The sequence below is a fragment of the Lottia gigantea genome (assembly GCF_000327385.1).
Source record: "Lottia gigantea unplaced genomic scaffold LOTGIsca_35, whole genome shotgun sequence".
In the NCBI taxonomy this organism is placed as follows: domain Eukaryota; kingdom Metazoa; phylum Mollusca; class Gastropoda; family Lottiidae; genus Lottia; species Lottia gigantea.
This window is the reverse complement of record NW_008709190.1, coordinates 2,465,113-2,491,910: the sequence shown is the minus strand read 5'-3', so window position 1 is coordinate 2,491,910 and position 26,798 is coordinate 2,465,113. Positions and strand designations below refer to the sequence as shown.

General features: G+C 34.1%; 5 protein-coding genes across 5 annotated transcripts; 2 read left to right on the top strand and 3 right to left on the bottom strand.

Moving 5' to 3' along the window:
- Positions 1-1,843: 1,843 nt before the first annotated feature.
- On the bottom strand, positions 1,844-3,803 carry LOTGIDRAFT_120973 (hypothetical protein; the record flags this gene model as incomplete). Its single annotated transcript, XM_009058758.1, has 5 exons — positions 1,844-1,936; positions 2,155-2,279; positions 2,761-2,845; positions 3,159-3,213; positions 3,655-3,803. 5 exons carry the CDS (start codon positions 3,801-3,803, stop codon positions 1,844-1,846), a joined length of 507 nt encoding a protein of 168 aa, XP_009057006.1.
- Positions 3,804-6,333: 2,530 nt separating this feature from the next.
- LOTGIDRAFT_190901 (hypothetical protein) lies at positions 6,334-8,818 on the top strand. The gene is made up of 7 exons (XM_009058757.1): positions 6,334-6,517; positions 6,989-7,063; positions 7,252-7,323; positions 7,622-7,762; positions 7,889-7,968; positions 8,296-8,446; positions 8,709-8,818. Exons 2-7 carry the CDS (start codon positions 6,989-6,991, stop codon positions 8,784-8,786), a joined length of 597 nt encoding a protein of 198 aa, XP_009057005.1. The 5' UTR covers positions 6,334-6,517; the 3' UTR covers positions 8,787-8,818.
- A 793-nt stretch (positions 8,819-9,611) lies between these two features.
- LOTGIDRAFT_120815 (hypothetical protein) lies at positions 9,612-11,231 on the bottom strand (the record flags this gene model as incomplete). The annotated part of the gene is made up of 3 exons (XM_009058756.1): positions 9,612-9,934; positions 10,151-10,276; positions 10,565-11,231. The coding sequence occupies 3 exons, from the start codon at positions 11,229-11,231 to the stop codon at positions 9,612-9,614; spliced, it is 1,116 nt and encodes a 371-aa protein (XP_009057004.1).
- Positions 11,232-12,795: 1,564 nt separating this feature from the next.
- LOTGIDRAFT_233191 (hypothetical protein) lies at positions 12,796-19,366 on the top strand. Its single transcript, XM_009058755.1, has 8 exons — positions 12,796-13,326; positions 14,729-14,793; positions 15,222-15,269; positions 15,575-16,692; positions 16,972-17,076; positions 17,571-17,653; positions 18,298-18,379; positions 19,195-19,366. Exons 1-8 carry the CDS (start codon positions 13,265-13,267, stop codon positions 19,264-19,266), a joined length of 1,635 nt encoding a protein of 544 aa, XP_009057003.1. The 5' UTR covers positions 12,796-13,264; the 3' UTR covers positions 19,267-19,366.
- A 1,142-nt stretch (positions 19,367-20,508) lies between these two features.
- Positions 20,509-21,565, bottom strand: LOTGIDRAFT_120905 (hypothetical protein; the record flags this gene model as incomplete). Its single annotated transcript, XM_009058754.1, has 3 exons — positions 20,509-20,673; positions 20,869-21,011; positions 21,472-21,565. Coding segments are annotated over 3 exons (402 nt in total), but the record flags the coding sequence as incomplete, so codon positions are not given.
- Positions 21,566-26,798: the final 5,233 nt, after the last annotated feature.

The following is a 26,798-nucleotide window of genomic DNA, read 5'->3' as shown; positions in this document are numbered from 1 at the left end:
CAGTGACATAAGATAGTGTTTCATGATCCATGATAGTGTATCACTGATCTAAGATAGTGTTTCATGATTCAGGATATTGTGTCACTGACCAAGAATAGTGTTTTGGTGATTCAGGATAGTGTGTCACTAATCTAGGATAGTAAAATCACTGATCTAAGATGGCCTTTCACTGATTTAGAATATCAAGGATAGTGCATCACTGAATCTGGATAGGTTGATAGTGTATCACTAATCTAGGATAGTGTATCACTAATCTAGGATAATTTATCACTAATCTAGGATAGTTTATCTCTAATCTAGGATAGTATATCACTAATCTAGGATAGTGTATCACTTACCTTACAAACAGATTTACTGATCTAGGATAATGCTTCACTGATCCTGGATAGTGTATTAGGGGTTGAGAGCTGATTTTGATATTTTATAATATACTAAGTAAATCAACACAAACACCCACCTGACAGAAAGCTGTCTCTATTACATTTGATTTTATAGAATTTATTTATTTAAATATTTATTATACATTATATTACATAAATATATGTATAATAATTGTATATCTCTTTATATTTTCATAAGAAAAGAAATGTATTTATTTGTATATACAAAATCCAAGGGATTGTTAAGCCTATATTTAATTTTACTACAGATTTGACCTCTTTTCAGCACAAAAGCCAAATTTCAACTACAAAAAATTTAACATTTTCTGTGGGTTACCTCACACATTCAAATTTTTCTCTGAAACTGGGACTGTATCAAATTTTAAAAATAGGCTTAATACTTCCTTTATTACGATGTAATATTTATCAATTTAAGATTGTTGATTCTCTGCCTTTATTACCTTGCCTTCTAAACAATGTTCACATTGAAATAGAAAAGTGTCCTAAAATTAGGTGGAATATATCCTTTGCCAAAATCACTGTAGCAACACAGCCTGGTTCCTTAGCATAATTGTGACTTTTAAAATAGATCCTCTGATTCAATGTGAACATAATCATATTTTATACATAATATCTAAGCATACAGAGGTCTTTTGGGGACAGGCCCACAAATTTTACCTGCATTTTACCTTTGTTTTCTATTGTTGCCTGATATTTTTTCGGTCGCTGTGGTGAGATAAATTTTAACAGTAAAAAATAAAGAACTATTAAATGACTATCTTTCTCACTCAGTTGATAGGCTACCAAAATGTATAAAATATACTTATATAATTATGTAAGTGATGAACTAGAAATTGGAGAAAATATTTATATACCAAGTGTCAAGTTCATGTCAATAACAAGCCTATGTAACTCAAATTGTTTTGTTATGCATTAATAAATGAAAGTATGTTTTTGCTTGTTGATTTTTATTCTGACACAAAGATAAACACATGAAAGCATGGACTGAAGAATCAGAATTGTTCTAACCTTTTGAGGGATTTGAACCCACAGACCACAATCAACCTTTCCACCAACTTAGCTAAAAGTCAGAAAATTACTTATGAATACCTGTAACGTTTTAATCACACAATCAACTACAAAACCCAAGGACAGGACAGTTTTGGTTCTGGATCACATCCTGTCTATCTACTATACATCTCCAATCATTTGCATTTAAGCTGAGTTCTAATTAAGTCAATCAGTGAGGTGAATACGGTACCTTAAAGGCAGTAGGAAGAATCAGGCTCAGAGAATCTAAGCCTGACAACTCTTGCCCTACCTAGTTCCAATGGAAATATGGTTGTGATATTGTCACCCAAAAATGGGTCAGATTGAATGAAATTAACAGTGACAGCATCACATCACATCCAAATATCACACCTGAGGAATTGGACAGGTGATGTGATGTTAAGGCCAATAATTCATTTTCCATTCACGTTAGATCTAGCACCTTCATTAGCTAATCTATCTGCAGCCTCATTGCCTGGATTTCCACAATGACCTCTGACATAAACCTTAAATATATACAAAATACAAGTGCAGACATGAGATGTACTCAAACTTCAGTAAGGACACAGGCTGAAATAGTTCAGTTGTCCGAAGATCGCAAAGTGTAACAACATGTTTCAGGTTCTGTTCTATTTTGATGTATTAACATTGAGTATTGTATATAGTACACTTGATGTATTGAGCACTTGCTATGTACATGATAAATAAAATTCTAGATACTAACCCATTTTACATTAATGCCTTCTAATGCTTTGTCTAATTCCTCAAAATCCTCTTTATTTATAACAGGTTTACCAGTACTTAGTTTCCAATCTCTTCGTTTCCAACCATCTATCCATTTAGTTATACCTGCAATATAGTTGAAATATGTCATATTATTTGTCGTCATGGTTAATGATCTCCAATGTTAATATAAGTATTATATCATTAATGCAATGGTTCTCTATTTCCAGGAGTTAATTTGGGTATTGAATATAACTTAAGAAGTACTAAAACTGCACAAAAATTCCTTCAATTATACTTCAAACTAGAAATTTTGCCTTTTTTTTTTTAATATATCTTTTTTATATATGGTGGAGTCTCAAGGAAAGAGAGTTTTTCTGGACACACATGGAATTGAAGGATCAAATTGACACTATTGCTGATTGGCTCAGCCAAAAAAAACCTGTTTCTGAAACTAAGGTACCATCAAACAGATAGTGAACTTATTCCTTTAAGTAGTATTTACAGCATAACACATGATATAATAACTTATAACATGATTGACTAAGGTTGGATTGATGTTAATTAATATGGATTATAGATGATGGTGATGATTATTAGTACTTACTATTGATAAGAAATTCACTATCTGTATATAACACAAGTTTATCTATATTTTTTGACTTGGCTTGTTCTATAGCTATTATAGCAGCCTGAAATAATACAGTTTAATTCCATTATAGTCTAACACTGTCTATTCTCTATCCACTATTTTCATTTAGTCAAGGATCAGCAGCTACTCATATGACAGCCCTGGCATCCCTTTGTGAGTTTTAGAGGGCATCTGTCAGGGTGAGCTGAGGGGTTGCGGGGGTGTCAAGTGGCCTCCCAATTGATAATTTGCTAATATGGGAAGTCAGAGAATAGAGTTTGAAAGTGGAAGTAAAATAAATTTTTCATTTCAATTCCAAAATATGTCCCTGTTTAAAATGAAAAAAACAAAAAAGTTTATATAAATTTACTTACATGTATTTCAGCTCTATTGTTGGTCTGTCTACCATCTAAACTTCTACTTACATTACTACAACAGCAAAATATACAATTCAGCACTTTACTAACATTTGAATAATAGTTTTACAAGGACGACGGGATTAGCCTGCTCTTTTTCAATTTCCAACTGTCGTGGGATCTTTAACATGCACAGCCTGCAGCACACGCTGTCTCGGTTAATTGTCCCATTTGAACGACTAACCACTTTTTCCCTGTCAGTCCCTCTTACCTGCTTCATTGACAGGGGGAAACCGAGGTGAAAAATCTGAAGTTATTATCTTGACCTATGTTGGGATTCAACCCTAGGCCTTCTGGTTAACTCACTGAGCCACCGCGGCTCCGATCATAAGAACAATTAGACGTACACTGAAACATAGCTTAATAACACCCTACATTTTAGTGACCTCTATCAAAACATTTAATCAAAGGTATCATGTGTTAAATCAGTATTTTGAACTTGTACATAACTCACTCTTTATGATGTGGACCCCAATATACTCCTACACCAGCAGTAGCTCCTTTCTGACCATTATTAAAACAAGCACCATCAGTATACACTATAGTACCTTCACTTTCAGCAAATGGAATACCTGCAATCAAAATTCTGGTATTGAACAACATATATCTATGACTGCAGCAGATAATGTCTCACAACTAAAATTTAAAATCTAACTCCTAGAATAAACATAAAATTTTAATTCTTAACCCTTTCAACCCTAGAAGCCGGTTTACCAGCCACACACTAACACAATATATACACTAGCAGCCAGTATACCGGCCATTACTAAGTGACATCATACAATGTCAATGTCATACACTTTTACTTTTATTACTTGGAGTTCAGGGTATATGATGTTATATTTCATTTACACTCAGCGTTCAAAGGGTTAAACTAATATTTTAAAAGTGGATCATACAGGGATTCTGTTATATAGTTATAACACCAAGTAAGTGCACTGATGAATATATCCTCTTATTGGCCTAGAGCTGACATTAAGTGTTGATGTTTGAACTAAAGTCATTCTTACCTGAAAAATTACCGTTTGAATCATCACTATTAGGTTTCTGTTTCTTAGGTGTTTGTCCTTCCTCTGTTGAATGGGCTCGTTTCAATGGTGTATTCTTGGAAGAGGTGCCAAATAAACTTGAGGATGATGCTAATAATATACAAACATATTCCTAATTAGACCAAAGTTTTATTGTTCAAAATAATTGCGCAACTGTTCCTAAGTTAACTATACTGAGTTATTATTCAAAATGACTGGTGATTATGAATGATACATATTAATAAAGTACAAGAGATCTAAATCTGTGACCACCCAATATTAGTCCCTGCTTTTAGATCACTTACTAGTCAAAAACTAAAGCTGAGGTTCCCAACATTTTTTCCGGTAGCAACCTAATTCCAGAAACCAACATCAAATCGCGACCTCAAACCTCCACATTGATCACAAATTAATGATCAATGAGATGGTTGTGTCTATTTCTCAGTGATAAGTATTGCAATGTATGGCTCAACACTGGACAATCATGTCTTTCTCTATTTGTAATGTTATGATTAAAATCGTTTCATAAACCATTATCGGGGGCCTAAAAAAGTTCTTCTCGATTCTAAATGAGGTTGCGACCCTGAGCCGGGGACTAAAGCATGACCAACTACACAAAGAAAGTGTCTTACCAAAAATGGAATTTTCAATAGTAGATAAGGTATTAGATAAACCAGTTAAAGTTTGTGTTATTAGTCCAGTATGTTGATGTAATTGTATAATAGATGTCTTCATTTCACTCAGAGATTTAAAAATTAATCCAGTATCTATTGAATTACTGTTATTTCCAACATCACAATCCTCCATATCAAAACTTTTATGTACCTTACCATTACTGCTACTGGAGCCAGCACATTCTTATGAAAAATAAACATATCATCAACTAAAACTGCAAATAACAGAAAAATCATATAGCAATCGGTAAAAGCTAAGTGTCCATAAAACTACAGGAAATCATTGAAAAATGCTTAATATTTTGAAGGGTTTTTTTTACCTTGTTTAATTTATTGTCATATACAGGGATTCTATTGTATAGTTATGACACTAAGTAGGTCTATTCTTTTGAGACTACATGTATGTTCATTCATTCATCCTTTAACGGAAAAACCAAAATTGACTTTACAATGTTACCAAAAACACAAATTGTTGACCGTTTTGTGCCAGTAATCAACAGTAAACAAACACCAATAAAGAATTGATAGTCTTACACTACCTGGTTTACATGATTTACTGCTACTTCCTTTACTATTCATAAACTCTTCAGCTTCCAAATGTGTTGAAAACTTTCTAAATACCGGGCCTTTAAATCCCTTTACTTGATTTTCACATTCTTTCCTGGCGATATAATATTATCTATTCTAACTAGCCTTTAATTATATACCGAACTTAAAAGTCAAGTGCAAGTCACATGTTCTGAATCAGGGTAAATGTCACTGATCTTTCCCAGATTATTCATACCATACCAATTTTTCAGCTGAGTCAAATTAAATAATGAGGAAAGATGACTTAGAACCCACAACCTCCATGTTTTACACGTGTAAGAATTAAACTTGTCGAAGTAAATCTATTTATAGTGTCGTAGCATGAACTATCATTAAAAACCAAAATACCTACCAAGTAGGATAAATTCCTGATTTCTTCCCTTTTCTTACAGCGTAATACATTATTCTATATGGTGTCAACAGGAACTTACTACAGAACATTAATAACCATCATTCTTTCTCCGATCAGAAATTTGAAAAGAGCCCTCTTGGCTCTTATCTAAGAAGAAAATATAATGTATTAGTGCCAGTGGCAAATCAATGATTATGAGTATTGCCAAAATCGCATTGATTGAATATTGATCAACATGTATCATTGACTGATCAAGTCAACTTGTTCCTGGCAATAATATCTAGGTACCTTGAATTATGTTCGTGTAAACAGTGTTGTTAGTTTAGTAAGAATCGTAGGACTCGCTGGCATTCTGTGTTATGTGGAGTAGTTTCCCTTTAAAATACATGATACATGTATAAGTGCGATTTGACAAGAGGTCGTTTTGACTTCTCCGGTCTCGCAAACTCTCGTCAATTTCCTTGAACCTCTCGTGGTCCTTTTCCGCTACGGACATTGTCGAGGTGCGACTTACTGATTATTATGCATCCCTTAATATAAGAAATACTGCATTAATTCGAAATTGATTGAACTTAAATCCTTGGCACTAGCTTATATATCATTTCATCTATCTATTTGAGCCATATTACGATACTGATGACCCGTAACAGCGCCGATTTGGGATAGATTTATGATGTAAACAGCCTTCTTTTTCACATGTTTCGGTGGATCTGATTCGAACCCCTTCTCATTTCGAAGGCCCCTATAGAAGTATTGGCACCATAATCACAGGAATCGAGTGATGTATCGATCTCCATATTGATTTACAGACATTCATTGCTGTGATTAAATGACTGATCTGATGATCCATGTAGTAATGTTAGATTAAACTGCCATGACAGGGTGGAATTGACTAATCTTAATTTGCAATGCATGATTATATTAATCAGTACTTACTACTCTGACATAGCTCTGAAATAGGAATGTCCCAATTCCAAGATGCCTTGTTTGCACCATTTTGGTTCCATACAACTGATAATTGAATGCTCTGTTGCAGACAATCATTGTCTTAACAAATATGATGATAAGGCTTTAAGAAGTGAGCAGTGGGATGATCATGCTGGAAAAGCTTTTAAACTTATTAATGATTGTTGATTTATATTGTAGATGTATAACTTCAGATCGAAAATCCGTAAGCCAAATGGCGAAAGACCAAGCGACATTGAATACAGTCTGATTCAGGTCAGTACACATTTTTTTTTACCAAACCATTAGATTCTGATTCTTATAGTAATCATGCAGCCAATGTAAAATGTCACAAACATAGTATAGTCTTTGGGTTGTACAAATTCGCCAAATTGATTTCATCCATTTATGACCAATAAGTTTGTTTTAAAATCAGTATTCATTCGTGTCTGTTTATTTTGTAGGCCTTGTTTGAATTGGAGACCAACAGTGACCTGAAATTGCAACTCCGAGAATTGCACATTGTTTCAGCTAGGGTGAGTATTGTCACTGGAAATTTCTGGGAGGGACGTATATTTATTCAAAGGTAAAATTGTGTAACCTTATGGACTGAAAGACATTCTTGACGAATGGCATGTAGTTGAAAACTATATATTGAGTATTTGTGAAATGGGAGAAAAATTGAATTCTGATTTCACTGTTATTGAAGACTATTAAGGGTATGTGTTGATTTGAAGGTTGACATCCAATGTCTTGTACATTCCTACTTTCCTTTATTCAGTGTAGGTTATATATTTCTTTCATGTATGATTTATTCACAAAATTTCTTTTTAGGAAGTAGAAATTGCTGGTAAGAAAGCCATAGTGATCTTTGTACCATATATCCTCCTAAGGAATTTCCAGAAAATTCAAACCAGATTGGTGAGAGAATTGGAAAAGAAATACAGTGGTAAACATGTGGTCTTTGTTGCCCAGGTATGCTTTTTTTTAATCCTAGATTTTAGATTTTTTTTCTGCTTGTCACTGTGAAAAATTTATGCTGTAAGTTATACAATGTTCAGTATTTTATGTTGACTGACTTCTGCATCTGTTTATTTGCAGAGAAAAATTCTAGCCCAACCTAAAAGAAACTGTAAACAAAAAAACAGAGGAAAGAAACAAAAGTTACAGAGATCCAGACTGTAAGTATGTCATTATAGGAAGAAGTCATGAGGAAAATATATCCCTGATTCAGTCCTGTGTATATATACAAGAAAATCAGCTTGACCACAGTAAACATTTAACAAAATTATTCAAGCGAAGGATGGTTCAGCTAGATTCTGCTCTTTAACCTGATGATCTAGGGTTCGATACAGGCATGGCTTTTAGATAATAGCTTTAGATTTTTCAATTTGTACCCTTTTAGAGATGCAGGTCAGAGAATTGTTATTAAAAGCTGTCCAGACAAAATTTCCCATATGGCACACTTAGAATGTCATAATTTTTCATTCCAAATATTTTTTTTTCAGCCGAACTTTAACCAAGGTACATGAAGATTTATTAGATGATATATGTTACCCTGCTGAAATTGTTGGTAAAAGGATCAGAATAAAGTTAGATGGTTCTCGACTCATTAAAGTACATCTTGATAAAACACAACAAACTAATATTGAGCACAAAGTAAGTAACCCTAAACATAAGTTTAAAAATTTCAATTTGAATGCTTTTATTGATATATTTTCTCTAGTTTTTATATGGAACTTGTCTGGATCTTTTCAGAAACTCCTTATTCACTATTTGGAAGCGGCTTAGTTTAACATCCTCTTTAGTGATCTGGGATATCTATTGTTTGTGGCAACATCTCAAGAAGATTGAAACTTAGTAAATGTGCAGTGAGTGACATGAAACAGTCTTTGTACAATATTTTGATTTTCTTTTTCAGGTGGACACATTTTCAGCTGTTTATAAAACTTTAACTGGAAAGGATGTTAAATTTGAATTCCCTGAAAATATGCTCTAAACGTGATAATAAATAAAGGGATATTCAAGAACAAGTCTCTTTTCTTTCATTTATATTGCCCAATTCATCTTCGCTATTGAGTAGATTGCCCCAAAAGCTGGTTGAAATTATGTCACTTGTGCACAGAAGGAAGGGTTTAACATTGTGATTGCTCATTTGATCAAGAGCTTAAAATACCTGTATTACTTCTCATATGAGATGCACAACTGATACCTTAATCGCCATTTAAAAGACTTTGATTACAAGAATTAGCTAGGTAGAGATGGTTGATATCAATTCTGAAAAGTGATACAGGAGGCTTGAAAAGTAAATGAAAGTATTACTTTCTAAACACATATCCTAGATCATGATGGGTACACTAGAAACTCACTGAGTATGAAATATCTTATTAAATATTTGAATAGATAACGCTAAAATAATGAAAATAACTCTGACTGTAATATAGACTTACATAATTACATTCATGTTATATTTTCTTCAACTTGTGTCTATATTCTCTGTGAAAGGAAGAGTTTCAAGGAAATTTGAAAACACAATATGCATCTTTTCTGCACAACACCCAGATAAAACTGCATTGCTGTATTATCCTTCAGTTATTATGATTCCAAATAATATCTAGTTAAATTTCATCATTCAGCATGATTCCACAATTTCACCACTGACAACTTCTCATGATTTCACAAATTAAAGTCACTGATTAAGATACACATGAATATTGTTATTAATGGAAATAAGCACTGGAATAATCACAAACCTGTAGAAAATTGTAATTAAAAATCATAGTATTCATAATCACAGATAAAATTGAGTCTTGAAATCATAATTTTATGTCTTTTTACTGCAACACTGTTTAGGTCGGCTAGTCTCACATTCAGTCTGTACATCCACCTTTTCAACATTAGCATTGTCCACATTATCAGGCACATTAAATATAGCATCCATTTCTTCTTCATTAGTAGTTGCTAATGTACTATTCCCTGTTGTATTTAGTTGACCCTGGGTTTCAGCCAGTTGGCTAGGTGCACCAACTACCTCCATTGATTTCTGGCCCCTTTTCTTACCTATTACTTTAACATAATTAGCGGGCACTAGTCCTATTTTACCTTCACTACAGCCTAATAGCCATCCCCTCACTTTTGGTTGCTTCTCTGAAAGAAGACATAATACATGTATGATATTAATAAAGGTGGAGTGTGATTTATTTTTTATTTTTTAAAGTCTAAAATCATTACAAGCAATGAAACTTTAGCCGTTTACTGACAAAATTTTACGACATCGACAAAAAACTCATAATTTAGTTGAACACTGAGAGAAAGAATTAAAGCTAATGTTATAAAACCAGATGAAACAATTTCTATGCCTACCTTTGGGTGCAATATTTATCCTTTGTCCTGATTTGATAGCTATTTCTTCTCTGGTCTCACCAGTAAAATCATATACAACATCAGCTACAAAATGATCTTCTTCACCACTGGCCCAAGCTGGTATCTCTAAAATAGGTTCATTGCTGTCATAATAATCTAACATATTTTTGATTAAAATGCATATTAAAAAAATTGAATTGTTTGTTTCCTATCAATTCCACTTAACATCTATAATCTCTGGACATTTTTTGCAACAAGTGTTCTAGGTCATTGAATTATTCAACCAATCAAAAACAGCGAGGAATTAAGTACATGACTAACTAACATGGTATCGAATTAATTTTTCTTGGTATCTAAAAATGGTGTATTTTCACTATTTCTATTGAAAGCTTAATAAGAATCAAAGGTTTTTACCTGTGCTTGTAGGGGTAAAGGATGAAATCAACTTCCAAATTAACCAAGGTCCTCCCAATATTATTCCAAAAAACATAAGGATTGGCCAGGATGATTTCTTTCCATTTGGATCATTTGAAGCCGATTGAGCCGCTGCAGTAAAAGCTTTGTTCCATTCCTCAGAAGCAGTTCCTGGAGCTCGAAGACCCAATAATTCTAACAACCTCCGATACATATACTTTAATGTCCGTATAAAGGCAAGAGCTGAAACAAACTGCATTAACTGTATCTTTAATCTGGAAAAATTATCAGCCACACCAATCACTGCATTGAATGAACTATACACTGCTTGGAATGTGGAATCTAACATCATACTGACTGAAGTGAAGGCACCAACAATACTTTGTATTGATTCAAATGCTGGCCGAGAATTTTCTTCTGCTTGCCGAGCAAATGTTCCCATTGGTTCAGCACCAGAACCATATCTGTTCATACCATAGCTACCATATGAACTGTAGCCATTATTATATAGACCATATCCTGGACCATACCCCATACCACCATAAACATTTCCCATTCCACTGTAACCATATCTATTCATCATTGAGGAATTGAGCTGTGTTGATGGTCTAACTGGTAGGGGAGGAGGTTGTGTTGAAATTGATGGTTGTGCTGTACCACCTGTCATCATAGGTAAAGTTGCTGGACTGCTGAAAATGACAGTATAAAGACACAAAATCACAAATTGGGCTACTTAACTGTCCAAATTATAAAAGTGTTAAAATCCATGCTTAAGGGAGCACAAACTTCCCCATATGAATATTGATGAATGGGATAATAAGTGGAAAATAAGTGAACTACGGTACTTTCAAAAAGATATCAGCTTCAAAAGACCTCGAGTGCCCGCTTATTATAATTCATAGTTTTGTAAAGTTCTTCATATCTAAGTGAGCTTATGTCAATGGTTAAATTACCAAACGTAATATTGTTACGAAGACATAAAAATAATAACACACAGTAGGCCTATAATAGTTTTATTTTTTGTGAAACAGTCCAGTGGTCGTAGTCGTAGGCAACTCCGTTAGTGATGAGAAGATATTTGGCCTTAAACACGCTAATGGATACCCAAGACATTATTACCTTGACATAAAGTTAGTACCAGTTTGACAACATGGGGGTAAACTGTCATTTTGACGATTAACACCAGGTTGCTCCCAAGGTTTAGTGGGAGCAGCCATATTTGTTGTTGACCTGTGTACTTTAGTCGCGATTGTCAAGACAAAAACCAGTCCAAAGTTCTGGAAAAGACCTATTAATCGAAATATTTATCAAAATCGTACAGGTGCCAAATCGGACATTATTTTCTATGCGTATATCCATTTCACAAACCTCCATTGAAAATTACTATGAATTGAAACAAATCAGCAAATAATTGCAATCTCTATTGTCATCATCAGCCGATTAAAAAAATCATAAAAAATCACCTGATCACTACTAAAATTATTAACCTCACTAGGTAGGCCTAGGCCTAGACGTCCGTTGTCGGATAATGTTTACTTAGGAAATTGTTACATCTGCAAAAATGGGGGTTGGTCGGGAGATAAAGGGGCGAGATGAGAGAAAGTGGCCAGGCGGGCAGAGAGGGAAAGAGAGATAAAAGAGGTTGGAAGATAAATAGAATGGAGAGAGAGAGAGAGAGAGAGAGAGAGAGTTATGCCCCTAACACCCCACCCCCCCGCGACTAATACTCTCTCAAATCCAAAACGGGGTGAGGGGCCGGGGCCGAGGTGCTCAGATTCAACGCCACTCGCCCCATCGTCAACGAAATCCTGAAAACATCAACAACAAAATGTGGGAGGAGAAGGTTACGAGAGAAGGAGCTTAAGAGAGAAGGAGTTGGCTCTTTATCTGATACGTATAACGGTTAAATATACCATTTCGTGTTGTTCAGCAATAAGTCACATGAAATTACATAATACAGATAACAACTGGATAAACTATTCATTTAAAGTTAGATTTAGGACTGGGCGTTCACCGATAAACTGCACTTTAATTTCCTACATCGGATTAGTATACTAATCCACCAATCGTTGTTTATCACATAATAAATAAGTTCTATTGGATATTATACAATATACGTATTAAATATATCATACATATATTAAACAGAGCAGAACAAATCTCTAATCATATTAATCTTTATACAGTATATAGGTCTAGCAATTATACTTATATACAAATCGTTTAGAATGTTTAACAACATTACTATGCCCTTTTTATGGGTCTTGACATGCTACAGTCTAAATGTGAGATCAATGCATTCTTATTCTTCAAAAGTTGTCATTATGGAGTGTTGACAATAACAAGTTAACGGTTTTGGACTGGTAAACCCTTTATGTAGTAAAATGGAAGTTGCATTGGATTTTAACGTTTGAATTGATAAGAACTGGTCTAATTATTAAAAGTTCTATGTGACGCAAGGAAATTGGTTTGGATCTGGATATTTGTGTCCAAACATATATCAAATGCTATAGTCTTAAGCAGTAATTTCTACGCTATTGAAAAGTAGTTTTCAACAATAACATTCCGTATAGTAAGGGACAACAATAGGTATATATATGTACTAGTATACTATTGGATTTTTAATATAAAGTGGATTATGGAAATCGTATAGTCAACAAAGGAACAATAAAACAGCCAACAATAATTCTGTAGTAAGACATGGCAAAATTTGGAGAGAAACAATTTTCAGGAGGCAAAAGGGAGAAAAAAGAACCTTCAAGGTAATTTCTAAGATATTTAAGAAATATGGAACAATTTGACAATTGCTTGTGTATTTGAAGCAATGCAAAATGTCGAATGATTAAAAAATATTTCGGAAGTCCGAAGACTCATATAACACTAAAAATTCAATAAAAGACTGCTTTCAGAAGAGTTCATTACTAATTAGAGTTCATCTGATACTGCCGAGATGTGTTTCTAAAACTCAACTATCAACAGAAGGACTTGTTTAGAAACTGGAAGTTTAATTTTACAAAATTTTAGGAGTACCATTATGATACGATTTTAAAGAATTTATCGAGACTTGTCTTGCTGTTGAAAAATTAACTACAATTTTTAAAGTCTAGGGTATAAAAATCTATGATGAAACCCCCTATACGTCTCATAAATCTACTCAGCTCAAACAATGAAAGATCATTACAGAATGTGCAATGATTGGATTACTTCGTGAGTTTGTGCGCATTAAGGTCTTTACTTCTGGCGCCACAGACCCCAAATTCCGATTCCATTTAAATGAATGGGGAAATTAGGATCTGAACTAGCCCAACACTACATGTCACATCGGAATCTGTTATTTACCTACCCCTCTCCCCCTCAAACCCTCCGTCAACCCCTTCGTCTTAATCGTTAACAGAAGCGTTATCTACTCGACTTGCTGTACTTGAAGTAATGTAAATGAATCCTAGTAATATTATGGTAGTCATGTAGAGCTATGGTTAACGGTTAAAAAGAGTTAATTCTACTGTCAATAAAGACATACAAAGTCTAAAATGATTTCCTAGATAACGAGATTGATTTCTATAAACTTGACTTCCTAGATAAATATAATTATATTAGAAATGGAGTGATTGAAATACAACACTACACTTAGTGAGGGCAATGGCCATGTACAGACTCAATTCGTAGCTGAAGTCATATCCATGCGGAAGAGAGTCATGGAGTTCCTTAATTAAAAATGCTTTTCAACAAAAGAGTCGAGAAATTTAATTTTAAGAATAACTTGATAAAAAAGAAATTCGAATCATTATAAGCGGGTATACAAAAATATTATAAAAGATTAATTAAGAAATTGTGCATACTGCTTCTTTAAAGTTGCTCAATCTTAGATCATGACGCAGTGCTAATTGGGCAATCAATGACCATTGAGTTATTTTACATCTATGGCAATGACGTATCAGACCTAAGTGACGTTTTCAGATTAGAATTAGATAAGTTAGAAATGGGACGTATTGACATATTGACACTGAAAAAGCTTAGGTTTAAAATTTATTATGATGTACTCTATATAAAATTCAATACAATGCTTAGGATTACCATTTATTTGTTTCTTTTTCTTAATCTCGGACAGTTACTATAAATACATATTGTGTTCCATTTGTACGATTTGCTGGAATTATTTTTCAGGAAAAAGACAGAAAAAATTGTGCCAATATGTGGTTGGGATCCAATTCAACTAGAAGATGACTGTGGTAAGTTATGCATACGTAGGAATATTTCTTACCGAGACTCTTCGCTTTGCTCAGTTTGTCAACATCAAGATGATTTAAAAACCTTATTCCGTGAGAAGTGAACATATTTCAGTCAAGCAACGAGACACGCATTGCCTGAGCAAAGATCTTCTTTATGACTTCGGTTTATATGAAATATCCTACTTTAACATTGAAAGTAAATCAGTTCTACATTGTTTCCCATTGTCAATGATGAATGTTTGGAGAGGTAACACGGAGAATGGATCTGGTCTGTCAGATTGGACAACAAAGACCCAAGGGATGTGACAAACTGGAGCTGGAAGACAACAGCCTAAAAAGTAAATTTCCACTAGTTCTATCTCGGAAAACCCCATAGGTCAATTGTTCCATTTTTGAAACGGCCATATTCTTATAATTGTACCTTTCAGATATATCAACATGGATGCAATGGCAAAGAGATCGATGTTTCGTCAAAAGTAAGTTTTATAGCTTTTGAGTGTTACTGACTTTTTTGACGCTGAAACCATGAAATCTTACTAGAATGTTAAAAGTCCGAGACTACGACACTCCTCCTCCAACAACAGTCCTCAAAGCATCGTGTCCAAAAAACATTGACAGTTTATCTAGTCTGAACCTTACTCATAGAATTGCTCATTGTATTGTATATAAGTAAAACCATAAATAGTTCGAGTAACTCGCACATCAGCACTGCTTTCGCAATGAAAATCTTCTACAGGCCTGAGGTCAAGAACCATCCTTATCCATTTTATCTATTTTCTAGGAAAACCAACAGAGCTAGATTTATATCGGAATTTAAGCCTAGATAAATGTTCTTCTATAGATGATGTTGGTAATTTTGAATACGCTAGCTTGGCAGATAGATTTCAGAAGAATCCGCAGCATTTTAAACAATTCAATTCGGAGAACATTTCCGAAAACATCCGAAGAAATTCCGCGGAAGAGAAGCATATCATTTCTCCAAAGATTGAAAAGAAATCTCATCGTATAGTCAAGAGTGCTGGTGCGAACATTGCGTCTAAAAAAACAGAAATAAGTGCCATAGAAATTAAAACGCAACCCGCTGAAGAGATTCCTCAAAAACCAACAGAGAGTCAGGATACTGTGAAACCAAACGCTTCTAAAGATGGCGAAGAAGCTGAAGAGCTTCAAGATGATGGTTATGAATCAAAGACATCTTGCAATGACGAAACAAATAGTGGCGAAATTCGTCCAGTACCCCTCCTTGATCTCGCAGACAAGACAGCTGACCGTGAAGGTAACCATGTGGGCGACAATGTAGGTGATAATGAAACTGCCAGAAAGTCATCAAGCTTCCGTTGGCTTCGCGAACAGGACGATTCCGTCAATAAAAAGGTTGTGAAAGTAACGTACGCTCAAAATAATGAATTAACTTCTTCAGTGTATCGTCATAATATTATAAATAGTTCTCGAGCCTTTGTTACCAACTATATCAAACGATACTACCCTAAAACAAACAAATCTCAATTGTCTACTGGAGATCGACCGAGCAGCTTAGTTCTGAGTCGAGTGGGTATTCAGGATTCCAATGAGGTGGAAACACCACAAACTGTGGCTAAAATTCACAATACCTCACCGGATCTAAACGTATCTAATCTTGTGACACGGACCGTTGTTAATAGAAGCGCTGGTCGACCATCTAGTCGTAACCGAGTAGGAAGTTATAAGAGCGTTAAATCTGTAGATTCTGATGGACAATATTTCCCTATGAAAGATCTGCTACCGGCTGTGGATCAGAATATACAAGATAAGCAGCTAGAAAGGTATACTAAACATAGTGTAGAGGAATATTATGGGAAGATTGGCTGTGGTGACAAACAAATATCATCTATTGAAGCAATCTCTAGATCACTTGATAAGGTAAAGTTTAATCCACCCCAACCCATTATTGCCACTTTATGCACAGTTGCCTTCAGCAATCGCCCTGACACGGTGATGACAAAAAAACAACTTATGTTTAAAGAATATGGTTTCAAGTATATGCATGGTCCTTCCGTCATTTATAAGCTTCGTAGCAATCCTTTGTCACTCCATAGGCACATGATTTTGGAGGACCAGCAGGAATCTTTACACTTTCCAAGACTTGTTTTCTGCATTGTACGTTGTAATTGTAATCAAATAACAATGGTCTCATTTTAGCATATCGGTCCACCACCATTTCGACCACATTATTTAAGATCTCCACTACAGAGGGCTCGGGAGCAAAGTAATAAAAAAGTGAATGGCAAAATAATACAACTGCCGGTAAGGTATAGGTATCATCTATCTTTCATTCATCCACCCATTCATTCCAGCTTCATTTATTTTATCATCTCATTCCTGTCTGACCTTTAAGCTAATCACTAATTCAGTGCACAATTTAACTTCAGAATTGACTGATTCCTTTTCTATTAGAATTCTTGAGATTTTCTTAAAAGTCATCTGAAGAGATTATATTTTGAATGGCTAAACTTGCAAAATTTAATGTCTCGAAATGAAAAGAAAACCAAATAACAGATTTTCTAATGCATAGGTTAATGAAGATCTGAAACGTCATTTTTTTGCAATATCATTTAAATTCATCAGACCGGAGAGGCATAAATCGTTTTGCTGATGGGACAGGTGCAAAATAAATATAGTTTTAGTACCATTTTTTTAACTCCATTTGCTTCATGTCTAAGGTCAAAAGGTCAAAGTTCCAAAGGTCCTAGTGATCTCAATATGGTTTCAAACATATAACATGTTACGTTTTTTTGCAGGACGGTTCTGAGACCTATAGGGTCTGTACGCCAAGATATTATATAGAAAAAACAGTCAAATCACGAGCTGGATCTGCTGATAGGTAAGTATCCAAATGACCCACTAACTTCCATATCCTACCATATCCTACCATATCCTACCATATCAGTGACGGTGTTTCTATGAAAATGGTTCCATTTATATAATCATAATGTCCAATCGTAAGACTGGCCTGGACCCCCCTGAAAAATTTTCTGGCCCCTGCTCGGCCCCTTCCACTAATCTTTCCAAGAAACGCCACTGCTTTATTCATCTAATCATATTACTCCCCAGGTTCCCAACTGGACTAGGTTGACTCTATGGTAGGGGCTGTTAGATGACCATAATTGAAGCCATATAGATCCCAAAGGCACACCCAAGCCCAAGTTAGGTATCGGGGAATTGACATAACAATTTTCGATTTGGTGACGTTGTATTTTGAAGAAAAAAAGGACTTTCCAAATTATATTTTAATAGGCATTCCTTTTGGTCATTATTAATGGGAAACACTGTACAAGTTTTGATGTTTTATCATATTAATACATGTATTTTGTCCTTAACAATATGTAAACTATTCCATAGTTCAAAAACACCTAACCATCTAAGGCTCCATATAACGACCGATTTCTCCTTGAGCCCAAAAAGGTACTTAAAGCTATCATGAGAAAACAATATTGAGATCTGTATTGAATCTTATAAATATTTTAGGCCAGCCCGTGTTAAGTTGTGTCTCTTTGGATCGAGCACAATCAAATCAGCAGAGGCTAGAAGAACCACTCCACGCCATCTTGTAAGATAGTACTTAGTCTAGAACATGATTCTGATAGTCTAATAGTTGCTCTTTATAATTTTAACATTGCTTAAGTTTGATTTATTGCCCTTGTTTATTTTTCAATAGTTACCAAATTAGACCATCTTTATCATTTCAAGGTCGTAAGTCTGCAAATACTAATTGTCCCACGAGAGTGTTCACAAGACATGGCTTGTTGACGCATTTAACAAATTTGAAGTGGTAATTTAATATTTTACGTACACTAACACATAGATAGAATATACCCAATTTACTCACTTAGGACACTAACCAGTGCTTGAATTTTTATGTCCTCAAAAAGGAAACCTCAATCGTTAATGATATTCATTATTTTAATGATAACTCAGCAAACTTAAAGCTGGCATGAAGTTTAAAAAGAAATATTATTTTTTAACGCTATCGATATATTTATCTCAAGATTAATCTATTATTGTGATTCCTCATCAATACTTCTTATGTATTATCATGATTTTTAGTGGTTAATTGTTCCTTAATTCCGATATTTTATTTGTGGTGCATTTCATTATACAATATAAGGTTGGACCTGATGTAACATAATTTAGGATATTTTTCACTTTTTTTATCTTTGATATTTATATGGGATATAACATTCATTGTCAAAGTATAACATCGCCATACCAGCTTTAATATCTTTTATATGATATATTGTTTGAAATATTGTCATAAACTATAGGCAAGAGTGTTTTGGGGGTCTCAATTATCTTGACTGCTGTTGTTACGACTTTAGGACAAGCTCTACCTTCCTTGACCTGATGCCAATCTTTTAATTTCAGAGTGCTAGGACATGTCGTGAGCGGACCATTCAAACGACAAATATAATCAAACGAATGATGAAGAAGAAATGAAACTATGATTGTTCCGTTGGACTCAAATAAAACCTTGACTTTCCACAATTTATATAAACTTTGAGCCCATAAGCTGTTGGAAATAAAATCGTAAAGCACAGAGTTGTCTTCCTTAGATGCAAACCATTTTTGTGCTCTACAGAATAAGAGAATATCGCGAACCTATTTGTGGTAAACTCGTACTCAGAATAATGAGAGATGCTTAAAAAGATAAATAATTTTATTTCAATAATTAAAATTGAAGAGATATGTTGAAATGATATACCACTCTATATGACAGGATATTAAAAGCAGCCAGTCCAATAATACCTTATGAAATATATTGATTATCAGCTCATCAAAGCCTACCTGATAATGACAGTCGTCAGATATTGACGTACTTGCTCTACTTTTCTATCCTGGATTTCACTTTAATTGCTATGCCTGGCAACTTGACATAAGAGAGCGGAGTTAAAATTATTATCATGTCTATATTTAACTGAACTGTCGGCAACTGATTCGAAACAGGTTTCAAGCGTTCTTTTATCAACTTACATAATATTCTGTAAAACTGATCTATACAAGAGACATTTTCAAACTACCCATGGCGATCAAATAATACCGTCACGATTAATCTGCAATTCATCTATATGTCCTTTGCTATACAGCGTTGCCGAAAACACATCGAAAACACACCTAAAACCAATTTTCTGCATCAATAATTCCATCTAAAGAGCAAAATTTCTAACATTGGACAAACTACGGAGATATGAAAGACGATTACTGCCCAATTGTATGCGATTATCAAAGTTAAATGAATTAATTTCACTATGATATTCAACTACTCATGTTTTGATATGTTGTTTCCAGATCCAAATATTCTTAACTTATTTAATGTAAGAACAATGTAAGTAAAACTTGCAACGTGCAACATTTATTTTGAATCCACTTTGTCGTATGCTTTAATGCTGAAATATTATCTTGATGGATGCAGCACATTCAAAGCCCCGGCTTTTATTATTAAAGAACTTGCATGGCTATTGGACTCAAATCATGTCCACTTCATTGTTTTTGCAGATTTTGTGTTCTCCATGTAAGGAACCTTCCAAAGTAATGCATAGGATTACAGCATTTCGAAACGAAACAAATATCTTGTTTTTGGGGCCTGCCCATTGTTCTCCGTTCATTAATCGAATGATTCGAAACACAATATCTTCAGTATTTGGCACATCCATAGCTTTGTTTCACGATTCATGATGATGTTCACCAATGTAAAGAATCATTTGATCCCAAATTGGTAGCATTTTGTCTGTAAAGTTTGTACCACGCCATGTTATGCTGTGATAGGTCTAAATTGTCCAATTTCACTACCGCTTCACCAATACATATCTTCTTTTCAAATCCTTTACATTTCTCCCATATTGTTATCTGGAAACAGAGATTTGAAATTACTAAGTTGTTAATTAAATTGGTTGCTAATTAGTAAAATAATGTAAGCTCTCATACACAGAAGCGTTACGTAGCGTTTAACCTGTCCTCTTCAGTTATCCATATGACGCACGAGCTCGGATCAATCATCAGCTCGAGGAGAACCCTTTTGGTTTAAAATTTCAATGTACTTACCCTCATATGTCGACCATGGACATTAGCTGCTGAATATTTGATTTTACTGCGATATTGAGGATCTTTGGTACCTTTGATTAACGACGTCTTCTTTTTCTGAATGATCTTTTTACCTTCTACCAAGTATGTTTTAACATAGGTTTCTAAATAATCAAATAACGATAATAATAGAAACACATTATCAAGTAACAAAAGACCCTTTGGGCAGTCACGTCTCTGAAAACTTATCATTTTCAGTATGTGAATCAATGACGCTTGCTCGTTAACCTAGACATGGGGTTTGATCCCGGCATAGGTTCAAATAATGCTTTTGGATATTCCTTTGTTCAGTACACCGAGGTTTTATGTGCAGAAGGCTTGGCACGTATAAAATCTTTTGACGGGTGGAAATCCAAAGCGCTTTATGCCATTGTCCTGGTGAAAATTTCCGCAATACGCCATTGCGTTATCTGTCTGGAGAAGAGCCGAAGGACGGAAAACTCTATTGCACTACATTTTTATGGGGTTCTCTCATTTGATGTAAATGAAGTTCAAACGTAAGCACAAGATACAAAAAACAACCGAATCTGCAACGGATTTCTAATGGTATTAAAAGCTACCTACCAAGGGATACTTGAGAAGAACTCTGGAGTTTTCTGGCACAATAAATATCAACTTCCAACTGTCCTCTCTTGATAATAAAACCTAATTTAACATCTCCCAGTTCGTCATTCTCTATAATTAGAAAATACAATATTAGATTATCTATCCATTAAATTTTAAACTTTATTTCAAATCTTGTTTTCACAGACATAACGACCCGTAAAACTTTCAAATCAAATTATGTGTTATATCTTGTATCTTGTATCCAGACTGATGCTTTGGCTTGTAATTATTTTTTTTAGACTAAAAGAAATTTAAACTTTATTGAAAATTCAAAGCAAAACTAACTATGTTTATGTGTTGCAGTCAAATACATGACGATCTTGGTAGAAATTTAGGCTTGGTATTCCCGGTTTTTTTATATTTGACATATTTGGCGAGTATTTAAAATGGAAAGCTATTAAAAAACCATTGTTTGAACACTGGGAGAAAAGATTAAGTGACAATTCCCTTTTGAAGCTAATTTTTAAACCCTCATCTGTTTCTAAAAACAATTTTTTTTTATTAAGAAGAAGAACAATTCCGGTCTTTATGAAGATAGCACACACTCTGCTTTAAAGCTAATCTTTATAAATCTGAAACCGCTTATATTTCTGATTTAAAAAATAATCTTATCTTACATAATGATACGACATAAACTGAACCACATATCATATAATAAATCACATATAATCGCATTTAAAAACCTATAATACTATTGGGTGATAAGAGACATTAGCAATTTTCAAATATATACATTGTTATGTCTTAAACATTATCTCATCGCCCGATCTAAAATTGAAAATTTCGTTCCAGAAAGGTCTATATTCTGACTGTATGTAGATTGGCTTGTGTTTTCATTGACATATTTAAAGTAATCATATTAATTGATATAATCTAAAATATATATAAATCCCTCGCCACGTTTTCATTAAAAAACATTTGGAATAAGAAACCATAATGAAATTTTAATTGGTATTTTTTTTTCTTAATAAAGCTTGAGGTTTTTCTATCTTGGCGCCGATGGTTGAGTACAAAATAGCGAACAGTCTGATAACAGATTCTCGCTAAAACAAGACTGCAACATTGAAAAATGAAATAAAGCTGCAGGCTCTGGTGGCGCCAGTAAGGATAAAAGGCACAAATTGTCCTATATTTCTATGAAATATAAGGAATATATGCCAAGGTCTATCTGTCTGATAGGATTCAAAACTGTCTTCATTTCCATATTAATCTATGATACGTACGGCAGTATTCTACAAACTAAATATAGGATCTATTGCCCGGTATAGGCAATGAATCGAATCAAAATACAGTTGAAAATATTTAGTCATAAATATTCTTAATGATTTGATTTTCTCATTAATCATCTTACCACATTTGGGAGGTAAGTATGTTCATCATTTAACCAATCAAATATTATTTTCAGTAAGTATTCTGGAGGGATGTAGCATTCCGTAGAATTCTATTTGCGGGTTTTGTATCGTAGCTATATCATGGATTATGACATTAACACATTACCACGGGAAACTTGATACAAATAAGCACGTTGTCAAATGTAGAATCCGTCATGTAACCGGCAGAATAAAAATTAACAAAAAATCCAGACCGGGTATTCTCGAAACAATCTTAGCGCTAGGACGTCCTAAAAGCAGTGTTAGAAAGTAAGACACTAGGACGTACAAGCGCAAAGATCGTTCCGAGAATACATGGCCAGAACTGCGTCTAATAAAAAATGGATTACAGTGTTACATTAAGTGCTGTACAACATATTAGTTACCTAAAGACTGGTTTGGAGTTAGTTGACCAGGACCTGATGATGATATTTGTTCTTCACCATTCTCCTCGTCATCTTCAGGACTTTCAGGAAGATTGCTGTAAAGGATGAAAGAATAGCATTGAATAAGAAATAAACTTTTGGACCCAAGAACTCAAGCTATTCATGTAAGACTATTTGGCCTTGGGTTACATTTAAGTCCACGAGAAATAATCCGTCTAATGGGTAATGAATGGTATTATCCTACTTCATAATAGTTCATATACTTCTTCTTGTTCTGTAAATCATTGTTTTCCATTATAAGCACAAAATGAAACAATGATCAATTTCAAGAGCAGCAATCTGGTTTTTCATCGAAAAAGACATTTAATTCTTATGACCGACGTAAATAAAACTGATGTATATAAATGCCATCTGTAGCTAAATCATAACTAAATTTGAAGATTTTTTCGATGGTGTTACCTCTTCCCGCCAAGAGATGGCTATTCGTGGTCATAATTCATATACATGGTAACAATACAGCCAAACTTGTTGATGATTAACCAGCAATATTTTAGTTCTTATTATATTTGATCAAAGCTTTGATATCATACAAAAATTTCACTGACCTTAAATATTCATCATCGTTTTCGGATGGATTTTCTGACTTGTGACTAGAGTTACTACTTCTTCTGCTACTTAATGGTAGTGGTGGTGCTAACATGTCTAAATTGACTGAAGCAGAGAAAACATTTTTCTTAAGCTAAACACAGGGAACACAAATCTTGTAAAAGAGGAATAAATTTGACTTATTGCTCAGTAGGTTAGGGTAACAGATTTCATTTGAACCTTTGTCGTCCGATGTCTGTGGTTCTAGTAAGCTAAGAAAGACTTTTACCAACGTATTTACCACCATAAATACCAATAACGTACATATACCAATCCGATACCTGTCCACGAGCCGATAAAACAAATGAGGTAGATATGAATTGAATTCAATAAACACCGTGTATCATTGTGTAAAGGAATTACAAAACCAGGTGTTTAATACCAGGCGGATAATACTAACATTAAGCCTATTATAGATTCCTACCAGAAAGATATATAATAAAGCATACGCTTAATCGCTCTGATCTCGACCTATTTAATAAGACTTCTTACCACTTGAAAGTCTTCTTGATCTGGGACTAACTACAGGTTCTGGTTGATCTAAGCTAATACCACGACTTAATTTTCTACTGGTACCACTATCACTGTCGGTGTCCCGTTGTTTATGATCATTGGTTGATAAAGTTAGAGATACTTTAGATACTGCTATAGACATCCTTTGTTTCATTTTCTTGCTCAAACTTTGCCTTTTATCTGAAAATAATAAGGAGCTATGTTATTGTCACCAGAGAGTATTTCTGTTTCCATTCTAGTGGTTTTCTGATGGCACGTAGCCGGTTTTTATCATTAGTTGTATCTGATATCTGTTAGTGAATACATTGTTGTTCTTTGGTAATTTTGCTTTACAGAACGGTGTAATTTTGTTTTATTTTCAGACATATTTGCACTGTCAAATATTCTAATATACTTTCATTGTCTACAGTAATTGTTCTTCTGGTGATTACCTGGATTGAAAGTAGCATCTGGGTGATTGCCAGGTGGGGGAGTGCTACAAGGTGACTCGTGATCTTCAATACCACCAACTGTTAAAAATGCAAATCAGAATAATTATTTATATTCTTCTTTTACATTATTCATGACGTGTACATGTATGCTTTTTTTTATTCGAAACTTAAATATTTTATTGACTTGTAGTTGCTGCAACGGATGTTATCGATTAACTTTACTTCATTTTGAAAAATTGTTTTATAGACAGAACATTTTCGGTTGGAATTTATGTATCGAGAGAAAACATGCTCAATTGTCTTATTATCAAAATAAATTCGAGTTCGCTAAAAAAAATCGATTTAAAGACAAAAATAAGGACGTTGGTCACAAACATGTTAATGATGCTTGGTAACCAATAACTTTAATAATCTACTTATCACCTTTAATGGTCTTTTCAGAACCATCCCATTACTTACCAGTTTGCATTTTCACAAACATCTTATTATGGGTATGTTCATATGAAGGTGTGGAGGGCAATGAACGATGAACAGACAGTTGATTTTCATTTTTATCCTGTGATCCAATTAATATATCAGCTTCAGATATATCACCAATAGATGACTTCCGGTCTGGCAGTGGTGAACTGTTGTCATCATGATCCTGAAGATCATACCAGATAGGTTCTGGTGGTATCCTATCCTTTAAATCCAGTAGAACTTCACCAACAAATACATCACCGTTCAATTGTTGACTCCAAATAGTCACCTCGACTGACAATCTGCGAACCTAAATAAATACAGAGCGGACTTATTGTCGTTATCCGATCATCGTTAAACAAAGATCTACAAAGATCAGGTAAATTTGACCGCATAAAGATCGTGTAAAGAGTGGGACAGTTAACAAAATCGGTCTCCGCTACTGAATCGCCTTTGAGAATTGATATAATCGAACCAGAAAACTTAATTTAGTAACGATTGATATGCCATTGCAGAATTGAGGAACATGTCATAGACACATGTCTTACTAAAAGTACCACAAACGACAAAAAGTCATTAACAATTTTAAGAAGCATATCGTTTTTTTTTAATCTTGTACAATTTTTAATGCATTAATTTTCTTAACACATCATTGTAAGCACATAAACCTTAACCATTCTTACTTCAATCTCGTCTATATCAACATATTGGAAAGTTGAATTCCATTCAGGATTCCTCGTTTTTTTCCTGTCTTCAGTTTCAAAGAAATCAAATAAACTGAAAATAAAATATAAAATCAATGTAACGTCTGTATAGCACTAGACGCGAAATATAAATCAAAGCGTAACTGGTCGGCGTGGATTCAAAATAACAAGAATTGTTGAAAAACATTTATCCCTATGCAGACTGATTTCTCAATTTGGTTTTTCCCATAATTTCTATACAGAGAGTTAACATTGCCTTAAAAAGATGGTGTTTTTTAATGTATATTAGCACACACTACAACCACTTAAGCTCTAAGCAACAGTAATATTCGACCACCATGGGCATAACAAAATTTAATACTAAAGTGACAATGAAATAAAAAATTATTAATAGCTGATATTCCTAAGATTACAAAGCGTCCTGTTCATCTCCAATTACTTGCCGACCGCACTTCGCCCACATTTCAATCAGATTATAAGAATTAGTTCCAGAAAACCATGACCTTCAGGCGAACATTTGTTGTGGAAGAGTTGTCATATTTGATCTTGTGCAGACGTCATTTATCTACAGCAGATGACAAAATTCTATTGAGAAAAGCTTTACTGAGACAAAAATCAAGGCCTGTTATGAATCAATATATAATTTTACTAGTCTAGGATGATGTCTGTCTAGTCTAGGCTAAATCCTGCTTTAATACTATAATGACAATGTTTCCTTTTCATTTCCCTACAACACAAAACCAGATAATTCCATTTCACTGGCATGTGTCAAAGTCA

Excerpts from the sequence above, each read along its gene's own strand:
- LOTGIDRAFT_190901 (XM_009058757.1), top strand. The coding sequence starts at position 6,989 with ATGTATAACTTCAGATCGAAAATCCGTAAGCCAAATGGCGAAAGACCA. Across the intron at positions 7,064-7,251 it reads TTGAATACAGTCTGATTCAG|GCCTTGTTTGAATTGGAGAC; the intron begins GTCAGTACACAT and ends TTTATTTTGTAG. Across the intron at positions 7,969-8,295 it reads AAGTTACAGAGATCCAGACT|CCGAACTTTAACCAAGGTAC; the intron begins GTAAGTATGTCA and ends TTTTTTTTTCAG.
- LOTGIDRAFT_233191 (XM_009058755.1), top strand. The coding sequence starts at position 13,265 with ATGGCAAAATTTGGAGAGAAACAATTTTCAGGAGGCAAAAGGGAGAAA. Across the intron at positions 15,270-15,574 it reads AGATCGATGTTTCGTCAAAA|GAAAACCAACAGAGCTAGAT; the intron begins GTAAGTTTTATA and ends TCTATTTTCTAG. Across the intron at positions 18,380-19,194 it reads GAACCACTCCACGCCATCTT|AGTGCTAGGACATGTCGTGA; the intron begins GTAAGATAGTAC and ends TTTTAATTTCAG.